The 18,989-nt window shown below is 46.1% G+C and overlaps 1 protein-coding gene across 1 annotated transcript; it reads left to right on the top strand.

Annotated features, from left to right (window-relative positions):
- Positions 1-751: 751 nt before the first annotated feature.
- On the top strand, positions 752-18,880 carry PPEF2 (protein phosphatase with EF-hand domain 2). Its single transcript, XM_038135141.1, has 17 exons — positions 752-1,421; positions 4,892-5,079; positions 8,094-8,221; positions 8,770-8,827; positions 9,293-9,468; positions 10,494-10,608; positions 11,422-11,468; positions 11,868-12,034; positions 12,118-12,154; positions 12,240-12,389; positions 13,039-13,374; positions 14,111-14,296; positions 14,919-15,061; positions 15,587-15,693; positions 16,342-16,505; positions 17,060-17,147; positions 17,380-18,880. Exons 2-17 carry the CDS (start codon positions 5,019-5,021, stop codon positions 17,559-17,561), a joined length of 2,145 nt encoding a protein of 714 aa, XP_037991069.1. The 5' UTR covers positions 752-1,421; positions 4,892-5,018; the 3' UTR covers positions 17,562-18,880.
- The last annotated feature ends 109 nt before the right edge of the window (positions 18,881-18,989 follow it).

Below are 18,989 nucleotides of genomic sequence, written 5' to 3' on the forward strand. Positions count from 1 at the left end.
TGTGCAGTCATGCTGACCTCTGCAGCATTAGGCTGATGATCCTCTGGCAGAGGTGTGCCTAGATGCTCTGGTATAGAAATTTGGCCCAATGTTTGTTTCAATGAGTACAAACAATCTGGAACGTTTAAGTTGTTAGTACCTAGGAGTATTCAAGAAGCAATTTGCTTCCACTGTTGTGTTTGTGGCTTGGCAGCTGTTTGGGGTTATGAGATTTAAACAAGTGAGGAATACAGGTTTTGTTTTTCCCTCTACATTGCTTTCCAGAAAGCCTTGCATTTTCTGTGGTAACCAACACTCCAAGAGGCTTACTGCTAACAAAATAAAGCCTGTCTGCTGCCTTGAATGCTTTTCTGCTTACCCAAAGGATATATGACTTCCTGGTTTTAGTTTAATGGCAAGCTAAAAATACAGTTACTGATCAACTGCTGAGTGATATATCTTACAACTTAGGTGGTTTAGCCTGCAAGTAGCTATGGCACTTGTGATCAGAACTGAAGTTTGATAAAAATGCAGAGATGCGATTGTTAATACTTAAACCAAAACCATCTTAATGCTGGAAACAATAAAATGTACCAGTGATTGGGTTTTTTTGGTAGGTTTGGATGTTTTGTGGGAGTTTTGGCCAAGAAAGACTGGACCAAAACATCCTGAACAAACATCCAAAACATTCTGTTGCCTGGTATACTGTGACTTTTTTGACAATGCTTTTTCAAAAAAAAAAAAGAGGACTTTTAATAGCTTGCTGATCGTATTTCTGTGTGAGACTTGATCTGCTTTCTGTGTACGCTTATTAAAGACTGGAAAGAACAGTGATTTTCCTGCATTCTCGAGCCCTGGAATTGTCAAGCAATAAAATGAGGTAAATCATCCTTGCTTTTTCCGCATCCTTTCCTTTCTGTGCTAGAGATTCCCTAGCTACAAAGCACCAAATACTTTTTCAGCCCAACACAACTAAGGGGTGAAACCTGTAATTATTTTTCCTCTAGAAGCTTGCATTTAGCAGAGGGCAGCTTGCAAGTGTGTAGGAGCCGACTCCTAGGATGAGAGAGGCCAACACGCTGCATTTCTCATTCATAATCCCTTGAGTAATCCTAATCCAGTTGAGATCTGCAGCCTTTATTAAGTGTCACGTGGTAGAGGCTTCTTAAGTCTGTGCATAACTGGGCAGTAAATAAATCCAAGTGTCTGCGCCGGCTCTGGGTAGCACGTGCACAGAGACATGGCCTGTTGTGCTGCCTGCCCAAGGGAGCGGTTTACTTTACTATTTGGATTCTGAGGAGGAGATTTTGCATCTGTAACTAAAAAAATAGCATCAGAAATCAGCAGTCATTTGGATACTGAACACAATCAAGATTTATCAATTGGAGAGCTTCAGCTGTGTTTGTCTCAACAAATAAATCCATAAATTAGGACTTGGCAAGGTAAGTTGTGTTTCTCTTTTAATTCTTGGCAACAGGGTTTTACATTCAGAAATAGCCAAGGTGTATAAAAGTGCGTTTGGGAGTTTGGTATCTGTAATTCCCCTTTTTGGCACGGCAGTAACTGTGTGGTTGTGTGTTTGAAATAAAACACACTTCACCATCTTGCTTGCAGCTACGAGTGGTGCCGGGTCTGATGTGCACGTGGGCCGTACATAGGTATTTACTCTGAGGCAAGGTAGGATCATCACTTTCCCTAGTGCCAGCTAGCACTGTTATCCTTGGGAGAAGTATTTTATTGGCTTTTAAATAATCTGTAGCTCTTAAACTCTTACTGTTTTTCTTTTAGCAGAACTTAAAATTTGTTTCCCTCCAACATCTCTTTTGAGGTTTTTCCCTAGTAAACTTTTAGTCTGTTATGTCCTCCTGTTGCCTTTTGTTTTCTGGTCACCTGTTCCCTCCATTGCTGGAATGTCTATAAAACTGTCAGGTTAGTGGGTATCCTATTCATGATATGTGAAATGTCACCTTCCCTAGGAGCAGGCTTCACATTAGCTGAGTTATTTCTGGCAGGTCTTGTGGGATGAGCACCAAATTCTGTGAAGATCTGTGAGGTGCACAAGTTCCCAGTGTGTTGGATTTGGTTCAGAATGCTGTCCCTTTGGTTTTGGAGATATTACAATAATTAGCTAAGCCGGGAAATGTACCTAGGGTTTTGTTGTGTTTTGGGGTGATTGACTCAAGCGGATTTGTGCAAGGTTTCCTTGCCTGAATTTCATGGGGTACCAGATGGTGTTATTGAGCAAGTCCTCTGTTTGTGTTTGAAGAGTTGCAAGAACTGTGTTAGCCAGGGGCTCAGGAAGCGCATGGATTCGGGCTGCTCTGTCTCTCTGCTGCCGGTGGAACATTATCTCTTGCGGTCAGAGAACGTGTGTTTTCGCTATGTGTGTGTGGCCTTCTCTGGAGGCCCTGAACTTGGTGTTCCACTGGTTGTCTGTGTCCATGTGGAGCTCTCGAGTTCATGCCTTTTTAGTGGTGGTTGAAGTGTGTGCAGTGGCTTTTGTCACCTGGCTTTACAGAGTGTGGGTGTCTGCTGGCAGGTGCTCCGTGCCATGGCACGTACCAGGGACAGCCCTGTGTGAATGAGGTGTGAGGAAAACCTGTTGCAGAGGCCTTCTGATTGCACCAGAGGGAAGGAAGTATTTCTGCAGGAGAGGAGTGGCAGCCGAGAGCAAGACGAGGAAGGAGTGCTTGGTAGCTGGCTGTTTCCTGGATGGATCATGTTCCTCACCTGGAAGTTCATACAACCAGTACCTGAAGTGCTGCTGCTGCTCAGTTCATCCAGTCTTTGAGGCTGTGCCTTGATGGGTCTCTGTTGCTCTTCTGTTTCTTAAGTGCAGGAATTTAGGAAGGGAAGGGTGTCACTTGTTGGGTGGATGAGGAAGGATCCAAGGTGCTGAGCAGTTGGACTGGTTCTGTTTCTTCCACAGTGCTTCCAGCCTTGGAACAGATTTGATTCCATTGGAGCCTATTTACTCCTGTGCTCAGGTTGTAGCCCTGACAAAAATCTGAGGGCCACAAATGGAGGAAGTTCATGGCTCCAGCAACTGCTTGGGAGGGAATTGTTGATAAGCCTTTTGATGACATAATTGGGGCATGCTAACACTAGGCTATCCCTTGCTATGGATGGCAAAAATGTGTTTAAGGTAGGGCTGCCCAAATAAGAAATGCCTGTTTGTTTTGCAGGAAAAGAAGGACATAAGAGAAAAATTGTTGCCAAAGGTGACCTCAAATCCAAGGTCACGTTTTACCAAAGCAGGCAGGTGGTACTCCTGAACACATCCTCAGCAGGCAAAGTACTGAACACCATACTTGAGTGTTTGCTTCAACTTTGTTCTCCATTGTTTTAAAAGTAACCTAGAAGTGTTTTAGTTCCTGGGAAAGGGGCCAATGCAGAATTAATAATTTTTATCATTGCTTCTCTGGAAACCAAAAGCTTGTTAAAATCCTCAGAACTCTGTTATTAAGTGAAATTTTTCTTTGTATAGGCCAGATGGGCCTATGATCAGAAGGTCTGAAGTTCTTTCTGAACTCTGATTTCCCTGGTACAGAAGGTTACAAACAAGAGCTATAACTGGTGAGCTTTGTGTGCAATTGTCCCTTGGAGTAGTTAATAATCTGGAAAGCTGTCAGAGTCCCTGCATTGGTTGAGCACGAGGAAGGTAAGGCGCTAGGTAAAATTGAGTGTAATTTGGCAGTGATTTCAGTCAGTTTGTGCCATTGATAAGAAATGACACTGTTAGAATAAACGAGCATGTAGGTGTTTTGCTGAGAGCATTGTGGTGTGCCCTGTTGCGTCACCCACTCGTGGCATTGTGAGGATGCCGTTGTACAGCTGGGCATCCTGGGCAAGGCAGAGAGAGTTGCAGCCTTTGCTGTGCTTTAGAACCTCCCCGTGCTGCGGTGTGGCCGAGCAGGGCTCACCTTGCCGAGCCAACGTGGATCACTCACCTTACACAACACCGGACGCGCTCCTTCAATTAGCGTTTGTGCGGATCTGAGCTATTTTGAGAGGAAAGACGTGGGTTAGGTGCAAAGAGATTGAAGGAGGCAAAAGGATTGCAGGAAGTGAGCAAAGGAGGAAGACCTTTCCTTCTCCTGGGCAGTGGTGTCCCTTTAGTTACTCTGTCCTGACCCTTCAAAATACTTTGAGCTGTGTTTCCCTGCCAACACCAGTCTTAACACTTTTACTAGTGTTTATTACTTTCCCTCCATTTCTCAGCTTTGTCCTCTCTGAATTTCAGGGGAAAATAAAAATCTGTTGAATTCTTCAATGATACAGCCTGAGGCTGCTTTGGCAGTCACTCGTCATTTTCCAGAGGGAAAATGTCTATGAATGACCTCCTGGTTACCCTCGAAGTGAGAGACTTCAGAGTTTGACCTAATCTTGCATTAGGATCTGTTTACCCTGACCAGAGCTTCCACAGCAATGAGCTTACTAAAGTCGGGATGTCTCTCCTTTTATACTGGCAATTGATGGTATAATGCACTCCCACACTGGAGCAGATGCATGAGAATGAAGGCAAGCAGAATTTAACAAAGCTGGTTATTTTTTTCTGATGGCTAACTGCTATTTTAGACTTCCCTTCCTGCTACCTGTGGTTAGATTACATATCAGGTTTGTGTTCATCTCTCATAATACTACTACTGCTTAATGACTTTTTAATAGTTCTTGATCAGTACTGAAAAGCTTTTTATATGTTTGCCAAACAATCAAAGTACCTATTTTTATGCAAGTAGCTAAAGGTGCTGAACTGATTCCTGTTCATAAAGCTCACTTGAAATGTGAAGCAGTGAGACAGAAATCCTCATCTGAATGTCTGGGAGTAGCTGCAGAAACCTGGTAGTGGAAAATGGGGCATAAGAGAGGCCATCTGATCATTGATATTAAATGTTAATACATTTTATTTCAGATTCTTGGCACTGTGGGACATGTTGCAGCTGTTTTGATACTGACCAAATGGTCTTCCCTGCATCTGTTTTGTGGTTTTGGTGACCATCCTGGGCCATTCTGCAACGTTGGAGCATTGGCTGGAGAACATGGGATCTGGTAGTTCTGTCAATGTCCAGTACAAGTACTCCCTGCAGAAGTCTGAAAATGGTGAGTGATTCTTAGAAAAGTGATCTTATCCTGTTTCCTCCTGCATGTGCTGTTGGGAGGTTGCATTGAATGTGTTTCTCCTCTGGGTTTTCTTCATAGCATTGAAGTGAGGTTCTGTCTTTGAGTATCCTGTGGCAAGGATTCTCAGGTGTCAGACAGAAGACAACAGGCTTGAGGAAATAACAGCTATGTAGATGAGGAGTGGGTTAAAATCCACCCAAGGTACTGCACCAACACCAGCTGGATGCAACACTGGCTGGGTAATGCAGCTCTTGTGTCTGCTGACAGTGAGACAGATGTCACCCTGCTGCTTCCCCTGGATTATTTTCCAAGGCTCTTACTAGTGCAGCCAAAATAAATCCAATTACAAAGAAGGTGAGATGGTGTGGCTACGAAAAGCTGTCAAGCAAAAAGTATGCATTTTATCTAATTACATCAGCACACTGCTCTTAATCTCTGCTAATAATCCAGACTTGTCTGTGGCTCTCAAAGTTGTGGTGATTTATTTTTTGAAGCCCTCCATAATGGTACTAATTTTGTGGGTGTGTGCCTGTGTCTGCTGCAGAGCAAAGGGAGTTGATGAGGAAGACCTCAGATATAAGAGTTAAAAAGTAAATAAACAGTTTTGTTGCTGGAGTCATGCAGCCATGAGCACTGGCAGAACAGCAGGATGGGGCAAACTGTTTGCAAGTGTTTGGAGAAGAAAATAATGATTGAAAGTGGGGATAAGGTTGTGACTTCACACTTTTGTTTGCTACCATCCACTACTGAAAAACTCTTTTTATCTAAGTTAGACTTGCCTGTCAGGCTAGCACCAGAGGTCCATGGACTTTCCCAACAAATTCAGGGTTATTTTAAGATGAGCAAGTGTAACACAACACTAGTTACTTATTTGAGACCTTGTATTACATCTGATAGCTCAGCAACAGTTTTCCACTGCAGCAAAGCCTCTCTGAATTTCTAGCCTTTGGCTCTCAACACGCTTCAGATTTGGCCGTCTGCAGCAGGGCAGCTAGGACTTTCTGCCCAAATGCAGCGTGCCAGATGTCATCCTGTCCCCCTGACCAAGGTCTGAAGGCTGTTTTGAAAGGACAATATAGGAGCAAGCAGAGCTGTTCAACTGGCCCTGCCTTGGAGTGTAGTCTGGTTTGAGCGCTGCCCCTTTGCTATGCTTTCAGCAACTAATATAATACATGGTTTGGATCATCGTAAAATGTGAATTAATCTTTCTCTGATTTTTTTTTCCCCAAAATGATACAAACACTGCCAGATTTAACTCATCCAGGTAAACTGCTAAATTAGAATACCTGTCTCTTTCAGTTGCACAGTCAGTCTCCATAAAAGCAGAGTAAGACCAGTGCCTTGCCTATCTGGGGCTTAAATGCTGTTGATGGTGGTATTTATGTTACTGTGCACTTGATAACGTGTCTTACATTGGTCAAAGTTTTTACTGTTTCAAAGGTTTTGGTTTTCATTGGTAGGTGTGGAGTTATCACAAGGAATTTTTTCACAGCCCAGCAGATCAGTATTTTCTCAGCAAGAGAGAAGGGAAATAGAGAAGTTACTCTTGAGTTAAGGCTTGCCAAATCTTACCTTCTTGCCCACAACTTGAGGGTCTCTCACACCCCTGCAGCTGTAGATCTTCCTTTTTTGCGCTCTGCAATTCCCAGTGCTGAAAGAGAATTGTGATTTAAAAGGATTATTATTTTCAATATATAATCCGCTGAGATACCTTCTTTAGGGACAGGTCGCTGTTGCCTGCTGAAGTACCTGGAGGGCCATTTGTTGTGTAATTAATGCAAGCTGATTGAATTAATATGATCTCTTTAACTCTTGCCAGTGTATAGCCACCTTTGGGTAAGGGTGAGGGCCTAGTTTCCTACCTATGTTGTTTCCCTTGGATTTTGAAGCCAGCCTGTGGGTACAGCAGTCATCCCTTTCCCCCTCAGCTAAAGACAACAGAGAAGCAGTGTTAGAAGATCTTTTAAGTGTAGGGCTCACAGGTGGGGCTCCAGAAAGGAACAGGAAGGGATGCAGTGTAATCCAAAGAGATGCCAAGTAGCAGAGCTGGTCCAAGTGGGATCAAGGACAGCTAAGGAGGATGAGAGATTCTAGAGGTAAAATTTTGTGGCAGAACTTGAAAAACGAAATGTGAAACCGAACCAATGTACTTTACTTGAAATATGCACTCACCCCATCTGAAATAATTTTTGAAGGGAACGCACAGGGATTGGGAGAATTCAGAGGCTGTGTTTAAAAGATCAAAGGGCAGATATCCATAATTTGGTGGGAAGCATCTGGTGTCAGCACTGGCTGTGGCTTGTACCTCAGCAGGTACCTGGAAATTGTGGCATCTCCTTCATTCTGTGCCATTAATGGCTAAAGTTCTGCCTCCCTTTATTCTCTGTGGGTGTAGTTTTGTCTTTATTTAATTTTAAGGTAATGGTCTGTTGATATTTATGCTACTGTAGAGTCCTTCTAAAGTTTTTCCACAGCTGCAAAAGCTGAGGTATTTATTTGGCATAAAGAGAGGTAGAAACCCCCCATATTTTAAGGCTCTAGAAGGAAACTTGGTATGCTGTCTTCCCCCAACTCTTTGCATGGCCTCAGTTAAATTTCTGGTTTCCTGAAGACCCAGCACCTAGAGATGGGAAGAGGGACGTAAAAGTGATCAAGGTAGGTAGAAAGGGAGGATATTGTCGAATAATATGGAAGAACATGTTAGGGCTTACAGGCCCTAATAATTTGTTGTTAACGCTGGTGCTGAAGGTGCAGCAACAATGGTTGGAAGTGCTTCAGAGGTCTCTGGGCAGGCAGGGTCAGGTCAACCTCTTGCAAGAAAGAAGGCAAAAAGAACAGAGGTTTTTTTGCCCTTAGGCACAAGAATACAATTCCTGGGAACTTTTTCCTGAAAGGAAAGGTTCTCTTCTTTTTTCAGGGGTGGGGAAGGAGCTGTTGCACATGCCTCAGCTGCAGGCAGTGTCGCTCAGCAGCCGTTTGTTCTTGTCCCCTAGCTTTCAAGGCAGCTGTCTTGATCCAGCAGTGGTATCGGCGCCATGTGGCTCGGCTGGAAATGCGCCGCCGCTGCACCTGGAGAATCTTTCAATCCATTGAGTATTCCTGCGAGCAGGATCAGATCAAGGTATGGTGCTGAGGAAAAGAGCAGGTAGGGAAACACATGGGAAGGTGGTTTCTGGCCAGACTCTGCCTTTCTGGCTGCTGGCTGGTAACCCTCTAAGTGCTTCAGTGGGCCAGGGACTGGGTTTCCTGCCCCTTTTTAACCCACTGATTACCTGCCTGCATGTGTTGCATAAAACACAAAGTAAGAAGCCTCAAAAGCAAGCCCTAAGAGCGATTTAACAGAGCTTTTCTGGAGTCTGAACACAACAGGCAAGTCCATTTGGTTTGTCATGTTTTGACTTGGATTAAAATTCTCTTACGTGGCTGCTTTGCTCTCAGGGAGAGGAAGGGTTCATAGCGTACTTCTGCCTGTGGCTGAAGGTAAAGCCACTGTTTTGACTTCATCTCAAGAAAGTCAAAACTTAAATTGGTACAATGAGAGTTGCTGTACGTACCAGACAGTACGAGGAGGGCAGAGGTAAAACTTGCACAAAGATGATGATGATGATAGGTTGTTACTCTGTTGAATTTCATTCCGGGGTGAATGATGGGCTCTCCCTCTTTCTGCAGCTTCACAACTTCTTCAGTTACCTCATGGACCAGTTCACACCAAGCAGCAGCAAAGAGAGTAAGTTTGTGTGCTCTTTGTAGATGTGGCACCAGCAGCTCTGAGGGCTGCACCCTGTATACTTCATTGCCCAGCGCTGGGCAATCTTCGGGATGGCACTCTCAAGAGTGATGGTCCCAGGATTAGAGAGTGAATAGTCTGGAGACTGCGAGCTGTGTAAAGGATGCGGGGCAATTCCTGCTCTTAGGAGCTGGAAGGAGGCATGAAGGTTCAGTATGTTTTCACAGAATGACAGAACGGTGCGCACTGTGCATGGACATTTGTCTCTGCAGCCTTTCCCCCGCTGCTAGTTTTGTAGCAGTGCCAAGCAGTACTCAGCATCCATGGCTGCAATTGCTCCTGAGTGCCAGCCTAACTAAACAGCTCTTCTGTAGCAAATTACTAGGCTGGAACCTGGAGCCAATTAACTATTTTTTTGTCTGTTCCTCTTTTTTTTTTTTTTTAACCCACTAATCTGCTGTCCAGGGGATTTTATCAGTCGCATGTTCATAAGTGGGGAAAGTTACAAAGAGGCAGAGCTGGAAAAATACTGTGACTATGAATCCATAGAGGTGCCAGACTCCTACACCGGACCCCGACTCTCCTTCCCACTCCTCCCTGACCATGCCACGGCCTTGCTGGAAGCTTTCCAACAGAAACAAGTAAGGATCCCAAAAAGATACCATGCCCTCCCCTCCTCTGAACAGGGGTGTAGGATAGATCATTTGGTCTTAACTTTCTTACCAAGCTCAGTTGACTGGAGTATAACAAGCTGGCTGGCTGTTAAACAAATTGGGGTTGGAAACTATATGGTATTTCCTAATGCCATAGAAATGTTCTTCCTGAAAATATACTCCTGACAAAAAAACACTTTACGTAGGGGTCTACCAATATTAACCTGAATTTCATTTTTAAAGGGAAAAATTAGCAACAGCTCATGTTGAGACTTGTCATAGTTTTTTGTTCAAATTTCTCTATTTGTAAATAAGTATAGGATGGCCCAGAGGGAAACGGCCAATTACAATGTTTTGTGCTATGCAACTTGGACTCCAGTTTAAAATGTAAATTGTGGGTTTTTTTGATGAGGAAGCTGAGTACCACACAGATCTAACAAGACAAGCCTTCATACAACTGCAGTGTTCTGCTGCCATCAGATGGTTCAGCACATCAGCTCAGCTGATGTGCTGAACTGCAAAATAGGCCAAAACATCCCTTCTCCAAAGAGAACTTCTAACCAAAGGTGCCTCATGTCCCCACTGTATTAAATGCCTACACCCTGGCTTTGAGCACACCTATCACTGCAGGACACGTGGAAACTCGCAGACAGGTTCAATGTGGAAAAGCTAACAACGGTCTAGAGGAGCAACTTTCTTACCTGTGACATTGGGCCGCTCCTGGAGGTGGTGTAGCCTAGTGGGTATGGCTTTGTCCACAACGTGGACAGCTTTAGGGCTGCCTTGCCAGCCCTCTCAGTGCTGAGGCTGGGCTGCCTCGTGCAAGTGTCTGCCATCCTGCTGTTTGCCAATATTTCCCTCATCTTGTTTGTAAGCCCATTGGTCAGCACAGACTGCCATCCCAGGGAGAATTTCTACCATCCAGGCTATCCTGGTGGAGTCTTTACAGTCACAGTGGTGCTGCTCAGGGGCCACTGATTTCCTGCTTTAATCCCTTCACTTTCTCCTAGTAGCAGCTCCACGCTCGCTATGTCTTAAACCTCCTGCATGAGACCAGGAAGCACCTCAAGCAGTTGCCAAACATCAGCCATGTCTCCACCTGCTACAGCGAGGAGGTCACCGTGTGTGGTGGGTCCCTCGCAGCCTCGGGGGTGGAATGCTCCTATGGAAGGGTGGGGCAGAGAGAAAATGATAGTGAGAGTACAATGACCTGCTCTGTACTGAACGTGGAACACAAATGCTCTCTGTAAGCAAAGTGTGTGGTCCCTTGAGAGGCAGCTGGGTCTGTCTGAAATATCAGGTGGTCTTTTTTCTCTCACCGCACACGCGGAGTTGTTTTACTAAACCACAGACACCATATCCAGCTGAGGACTGGTCACAAAACTCAGTAGTGGTCTGGGATTATTTAAACAACAAAATCCTGGAGCTTGTCTCGGTGAACACCAGTGCGTGCATGCAGATCCAGAATGTCAATGCATCTTTGCATCCTATAAGTAAATCTGAGGCAAAGCTTTTTACTTTTTTCCTACTCTAATGTTAAAATGTTGAGAAATTTCTGAAAAATACGTAGTACAGACTTTTGCATGCAGTCAGTCTCTGGAAAACAAACCTCTGTCTCCAATATTATGTAAAATGAGTATTAGATAGTAATTTTGAATGCTAAGCTTTCTCCTGTATAATGACAATTTTATGCCATGTTGTGCCATCACAAGAGATAAATGAACAAAGCTTCTAAATCAGTCTTCAGCAGATGGTGTAGGTTTTTTTTCTCAGACTTCTGCTCGAGCCCTACATCATGTCCTTCTCCTCTAGGCTTGCACTTGCCAAAGTATTTCGGTGGTGATTAATTTATAAAGGACATAGTTCATAGCAAGTTATGTACTGGTGTTTTTGTAAAGTTCAAGGTGAACATATTGTGACTCGTCTCTTTGTGCCTGTCAGGAGACTTACATGGCCAGCTGGATGACCTGTTCCTCATCTTTTACAAGGTAGGCACCAAATTTGGAGAGGGAGACTGTCCAGGCATTGCAGTGGGTATCCCATGGGTCTCGCTGAGAAGTGTTTGCAAAATTGGGCCATTCCTGTGCAATTCCGCAAGTCAATTTGATTGGTTTTAAATAGCTTCACAAATCAGTAGCTAATTCCCTGGCTGACTAGAAAATCGGATACCCACGTCTGTTTTCTTACTGCCAATGGGTGTTTTCCTAGTGCTGATGCCAATGGCAACTCTTTGTGACTGCCACTTGCACTGCTGGGGCCCACAGGATAAAGATGAGCAGGGTCTGTTGTAAGCTGGGACAGGAGCGAGAGGCTGCAGCTGGGGGAGTGCATATGGACATCGTGGAGAGGCCTCTCCAGTGACATCCGTCTGCTCCTTGCTTTTACAGAATGGCCTTCCTTCCCCTTCCAAGTCCTATGTGTTCAATGGGGACTTTGTAGACAGAGGCAAGCAGTCCCTTGAGATCCTTGTTATCCTCTTTACCTTCCTGCTCATCTATCCCAAGGAGGTTCATCTCAACCGCGGGAACCACGAGGACCACATGGTGAACTTACGGTACGGCTTCTGTGCAGGGCTGAGCACCGTGTCGAGGGCCTTGTGCAAAATCCCACTGAGCTTCCTTTCTCCTGTTCCTTTAGCTATGGTTTCACCAAGGAAGTGATGCAGAAATACAAGGTAGGCCTATGTTTGTGTCTCCTTTACCATGTGTGATATGCCTTTGGAAGACCTGATAGTTCATCTCTTTTTTTCTTTCTCTCAGGTGCATGGGAAGAAAATCTTGAGGATGTTTCAGAATGTCTTCTGCTGGCTGCCCCTGGCCACCCTGATTGATCAGAAAGTCCTCATTATTCATGGGGGCATCTCTGACACCACTGACCTGGACATGCTTGAGAAAATCCAAAGGGACAAAGTAGGTTTTATTTCCCAGCTATTGCAAGAGACAACAGTGTTGCTGATTTGTGGTGAGAAGCTCATTCCTACATGCCATTTTAGCTGTTGACAAGACAAATCTAACAGATGGTCTTCCTAGACAAGGTTGTGTTTAGGTATAGGCTTTGGTTTGTTAGTGTGTGTGCAGGAGCTGTGAAGGGATGGAGCCCTGTTGGTTTCTGGAATGTGTGCTGGTGCTGAAGTAAAAATGCAGTGATGATGAGACATTGTCCCACAGTTCCTTAACCTGTTTTTACCCCCTAGGTTTCCAGAAGGAGTTTGATAAATCATTTAACTAGTATCTGCCTCACTCACCCAATTGGGAAATACCCCTTTCCTTCTGCAAATAAAATGACAACTCTTGCATTAGTCATTAATGCTCCCTTTGCTGTGCTGCATAGTTCCCATTGTGCAGCAAGTCAGTGAGGAAGAGTGAGATGTGATGGATGTGGATGGCTTGTCTAAGAGGATGGCACTAATAGTTCCCCACAGTCAAGGAGCAGTAGATGGGAAGAAGGGAGTGGGGCTTGGAGGCTTGGATCACTTGAAGTCTGCCAATGGAAGACGTTAGAGCTGGAGGTCTGGGTTTCATGCCGTGTTATCAGCTCCGTTTCTCTCATATCTTTCAGTTTATTTCTGTGTTAAGGCTGAAGAAAAGGAAGGAATCGAGTAGAAAACCACAAATAGAGGCCATAAATGGGGAGAGCGAATCAGGCACTGATGCAGCAGCGAATGAGGCAGCTCCCAGGTTATCTCTGCAGCCCCAGGCAGCCCAGGCTCCCAGCACAGCCAACAGGCTGGAGTTCTCCAGGTGGCTCCGGCAGACGGTGCAGGAGCAAATCGACACGTGCCGCCGGCTGGTGGACATCAGCGAGTCAGAGCCAGAGGAGCTCACCTATTCCAGCATGGTCTCCTTGAAGGATGCGGATGAGCCGTGCTGGACTCGCCAGGAGGAGTGGAAGCAGGTGAGGAGTCTTAGCAGGGTCCTGAGCTGGATGTGCTGAGGGTGCCTCCTGCAGCAGTTGGTCCTGCAGTGGTAGGTGGCCATGAAGGGCTGCTCTGTAAGGCTATGGGGATGTTTCGTTGAGTACCTTTGTTACCTCCTGCGAGGAGCAGCTGGGGACTTCCTTTCCTTGTTTTTCTGGCCTGGGAGTCTCTTCTGTGCCCTCTGAAACCACTGTTACTTAGTTGACATTACGCATGACCTTCCAGTGCTGCACACCTTTTCACTGTGGCGCTGTATACTGAAGTCAGGGTTAAAGGGATTAAGCCTTAATCCACACAGTGCTTACTGAGTTAGCACTTGTATTTCTGGAGGCTGCGGAAGGTCCTGGCTAGAGAACAAAGGCGTTTTATACTAAGCCTGCTAACGGCCTCAGGATCTGCTGTTTGTTCTTGCCCTGGGCCCTGTGTTTTGGGATGGAGGAAGACAGGCAAGGCTCTTGGACATCTTAATGCTAGCAAAGGCAAAGCTTGTATCAGGCCTGACTAATGTACATACCTCTCCCCACACACTTTGGATGTGCTTGTAGCTCATGGCCAACAATATTGCCAGTTCTGAGGTGGCCCAGGCCTGTGACAGTCTTCAGCTGAAATGCAGGAAAAAGATCTGTTCCCTTGCACTCTGGTTATAGCAGCAGTCTAGGGAGGGATTCCAAGACTGAGCTGTATTTGCTTAGTGAACTTTGCCAATCCTTTCAGGTTTTAGACATTCTCTGGAGCGACCCCATGCCTCAGGAGGGCTGCAGAGAAAATAAGGTGCGAGGTGGTGGCTGCTACTTTGGGCCTGATGTGACAGAGAAGTTCCTTGAGAAGTACAGCTTGCAGTTCCTGATCCGCTCTCACGAGTGCAAGCAGGAGGGCTACGAGTTCTGTCACAACCGCAAGGTCAGTTGTGGGTGGCGTGAAGGGCACTTGGGTTTCCATCCTGCCAGGGTGGGGTTTCTGGGGGGATGGCTTGTCTCAGTTCTGCATTTTTTCCAGTGGGGCTTTAAGCACATGCAAAATCCTTGAACAGGCTTATTGGGAGTTAACTGAAGTGTGGGGACCTGGCTGTGCAGGCAAACCGTGTCCTTGTGTGTGGCGCTGGAGAAAAGATCTGAACCCACTTGTGCCATGGCCCCCACTTAGTGCAGCTGTTCCTGCAGATGAGCTACAAAAGGGTGCTACTGAGCTGCTGCAGCCAAGTTCTGTTTTTAGAAGATGCACAGTCAGGTCAGCAGCTTCACCAGGGCCCTCGGACTCTGGAGAGTAGAACTGTTGGAAGAGAGCACATCAAAATTGCAGAAGCCCAGCATGTGGCCAGATGCACATGTGACCAGTCCCACCCCTGAGGAACCCACACCTGCAAGGCTTCCAGGCCAGCTGCCACCTGACTCTCCCTCTTCTCCATATAACATGGATGCTTTCACAGTCTGTGGACTCTGCAGGGGATCGGGTGTATTGTTTACATGTGTATCAACATGACAGGATGTTTGTACTGACTGCAAATGCCTTTTTTTGGGATTAGGTGCTGACCATCTTTTCAGCCTCAAACTACTATGAGATTGGCAGCAACAGGGGAGCCTATGTGAAGCTGGGACCAGACCTCATCCCCCACTTTGTTCAGTACCAAGCAAACAAGACAGCCCATTTACTCACTATGACCCAAAGGCAAGGCTTTCTAGTTGCTCTTTTTGCCAAGTCAAAATTTCCAAAGGGAAAACTTGGTGAGCTTTTAGAAAGTTAAGACTCTGGGGATGAACTTTCACAGCTTGATTTTTCAAAGAATAACTCTACAGGAGGGGATTAAGCTTTGTACTTGAAGTTACCGAGGAAAGCTCAAGGGTTGAGAAGAGATTGTTAACAAAATCTCTAGGGGATTTTTCTAAAGCTTGCTGATTTTTTCAGCTCCTCCTTTCCACATCAGGTTTTAACTTTTGACCTTTGCTGAGGTTCTCTTTTGCGTTGTTACTTCACAAATGAACGGACTCGTGGCATCAGCTGCAGGGAACTGTGCCCTGGGCATGCAGTGCCTAGTCACAAGCACTGAGATGCAGCTGTAGCTGTGCAGAGCAGTTGTGTGAGGCTCTGGGCAGTCCATGGACAAGCCAGGTAGAGCACTGGGAGGGAAGGTGCAGTTTTTCTTGTGATGCATGGCAAGTCCTTCAAGTGCTTCTCTCTATTCTGCATCTCCAGAATCAGCAGAGTAGAGGAGTCAGCCTTTCGAGCCTTGCGGGAAAAGCTCTTTGCGCACACCTCAGCCCTCATCAGTGCCTTCAAGTCCTACGATGGGGACAATACAGGTGACTCAGAGCTGAGGGGCGTGCGCGTTCATTGCCTGGTCGGATAGGCCTCAAGGGACTAAGCTGAGTTTGTGGCTGGCTGGGAGACTGCTCACTGACAGTTGTCACCAGCTGTGATGGGGAGGCTGTATCAAACTTTGTTAGAGGTCATTTGCTGTTACTCAGTCTCTGTGGATGCCTTGGAATGACACCATAAAGTGGGGGTGCTGAAAAAGTAGGATGTCATTAGCCTGAGGTGCAGTAATTGAGGCTGGTCCTAGAAGAACTCCTCACAGCTGGAGTACTGATGAAGCCTTGGGAAAGATGACCTGGAACATGTCAGTTGTGTCACTTGGAAGGGCTGGGTGGTCTCTAGAGCCCCTGCATCCCTGAAGTTGAAAATCACTGGGAAGAGGAAAGCGAGGGATGTCTTCAATTGCAGTTGTCTTTGTCAGAGCCTTAAGGAAGGAGCTGAGAGTTCTTACCTCTGTGGCAGATGGGAGTGCTGTGCTGGTGCAGTGACCAAGAGGTGTTGCTGACAACTGTCCATTGGTGGGCTGGGGGAGAAAAGGGATATGCTAGACTGTGTGTCGCTGCTTTAGGCTTTGTCTTTGCCTTCACGTGCTTTCCGCTGCCTGTGTCCCAGAGGTGTCTCCCTTTTGTGTGCAGGAAAGATCACTCTGAGCAACTGGGCGACAGCAGTGGAGTCAGTGCTGCGGCTGGGACTGCCCTGGCGAATGCTGAGGCCGCAGCTGGTGCGCAGCACTGAGGACGGCATGCTGGAGTACAAATCCTGGCTGGATGACCTGGCCATGGAGCAGAGGAGCCAAGAGGTAAGCACTCAGCCCCTTCCATCAAAGCATGATGTGAGCCGCTGCTCACCAGATCCCCAGCACGTTCCAGTCAACTGTAGTACAAAAGGACAGTGCATGGTTCCTCCATAACCCAAAAACACACTGAAGTTGATAGGAAGTTTTACCTGAGCTCAAATAGTCCTGAGGCACCCAGCCCATTTTTATTAAGAGATGATGGATGTGAAATCAAAATTTAGAGGTAGTTTTGGATGCAGGCTTGTGAGTAGGAAAACAGTACCTCACTCTCCAAGTAGCAGTTTCTTAATGACGCCCAGCAAATGCAGCTCTGCAGTGGTTAGAAAATGCAGCCTGGCTCACTCCTAGCCCAGAAGAGCACCGATGGGAAGGGACAAGTCGCTGATGGTCTGCTCTGCAGCTGCACAGAGGGCCCAGTCATCACACACCTGGTTGATAAGGCACTGCTGGCAAGTTCTTGAGAGCCAAAAATATTCTTGCTTGTGGAGACATCTGCAGTAACAACTTGGAGACAGGAGAGGTGTTGTCAGGATAAAAACTGTGATCATATCTTTCAGCACATCCAGTCGAGCTTGCTGGAAGTCATTTATCGAAACAGATCCAACTTAGAGACCATATTCCGGATCATAGACAGAGACCATTCAGGTAAGCAGGTGTGCAGGGGCTGTTGATCACTGCCTTCTGTGATCCCTTCTGCTTTGGAGGTTCCTTTAGTATGTAAAGAGGTGTTTTTATCCTGGCTTGGGTCCTCCTGTTCCCTCCCACGCTTCTGCAATGTCCATTTGTATTATGCTTCTTTGCTGCTTTAAGCTGTGTTTTAGCCAGTGTCCCCCACATCAGGAGATCTAGCTACAGCATGTAAAACGCTCCTGTGCAGGTCTCATCTCCTTTGAGGAATTCCAGCAAACCTGGAAGCTGTTCAGCTCCCACATGAACATTGACCTCACGGATGATGGCATTAACGACTTGGTTCGCAGCATTGACTTCAACAAGGATGGCAACATTGACTTCAACGAGTTCCTGGAAGCCTTCCGCCTGGTCAAACAGTGCCCGTTGTGAGAACCTGCCGAGCTGCCGCGTCCCATGCCTTGATTTCTACCAAGCCAGGACTGTCCCGCCTAACCTAGTGTGCCTGCAGATGCAAGCAGGGAAAGGGAAGGCAGGTGCCCAGAACAGACATCACTGCAGGTGATAGCTGTGACCCATCTAGGGAAGCTAACAGGTGAAATAGATGAATTGCACTTCAATTCAGACTGCTTTTAAAAGAAGCTGTGTTTTAAATAGTTTCCTGCTCCAAGGGAAGATGCAACTTAGCTTCTCTTGTCAATGTGAGAGAATGTTACAGGTGTATTCAAGAGCAGTAAAGTGCAAGTTAATGTAATACTTGTAGGCAGTGTTTTAAGGAGGTAGCACCTTTTTGATTGCAACTTTCCTTTTAATAAACCATTTTTTCCAGACTGCTGTTGCTTGGCTGTTTATTTCTTCTCTAGTAAACTCTGTGAGCAGCAGTGCTGTTCCAGTCATGACACCTACTTCCCTGCTGGTGTTCCTCTGCTGTGGTAAGCTTGTTCTGGAAGTTTGGAGCTACTAAGTACACGTAGTAGAGCAGAATGTTGGAAAAAATACCTCAAACGTGCAACACTGTCTCTAGCAGGGGGACTTGTTTAAAAAACCTATTATCTCAATTATCTATTGAGACAATTTCATTTTCAAGTAGCCCCTGCTAGGGGAGCCTACGCTGCAGGTTTGTTATTTTCAAAGCCTGGTAGGACTCCAGCTTGTGAAGTGGGGTGGAATGTGAAAAGTTTGCAAAACAAGAAACTGTGTGGTTCTCAAATACAAGCAGCACAGTCTAGCAGGGGCCCCATGGTGGAAGACTTAAGACTGCTACCCCAGCCCCCAAAACGAGAATTCTAGCCTCACTCAATTTCTTACAGAGCTCACTGCCCAGTGCAGACAGTTTATTAACTGGAACTACGCTTCCAAAAGGAAACTAATCCTGTTCCCCCTTACCCGGAGTTCCACATAAGCTTTTTCATAGGCAATGGAATCATGCTTCCACAAACACTCTCAAATGCACAATAGGGGTCCCAGCATGTTGCAGCTGTATTTGTTTTTCCATCCTTCAAATTGAATGAATGGAATTACTTTTAAAGGATAATGAATACACTGATTTTTGCCCCTTCCCTGTTTGTTTCTGCTGTACACACTTCTACTGCAGAGAACATGGGTTCTAGGTTCAGTTATTTTCAGTGACTTTGGTACTGAGGGGAAGAGCAGGTCTCTCTCCATGGCATGGGGTGAGTAGGTACCTGCTCTGCAGCGCTTGCTGCCTGGTAGGATCTCGGGGCCACACCTTTCATTTTGGTTTGGGGACTGAGGCTGCCAAGCAGCTCTGTGACACTGGGTTTGACAGCCTGCCGCCTTGCAGTGCCTGGAGTGAACTGCGCTTAGCTGGAGCTGGGAGCAGCGTCACTGCTTTGCTGA

The sequence above is a fragment of the Motacilla alba genome, chromosome 4 (assembly GCF_015832195.1).
Source record: "Motacilla alba alba isolate MOTALB_02 chromosome 4, Motacilla_alba_V1.0_pri, whole genome shotgun sequence".
Classification (NCBI taxonomy): domain Eukaryota; kingdom Metazoa; phylum Chordata; class Aves; order Passeriformes; family Motacillidae; genus Motacilla; species Motacilla alba.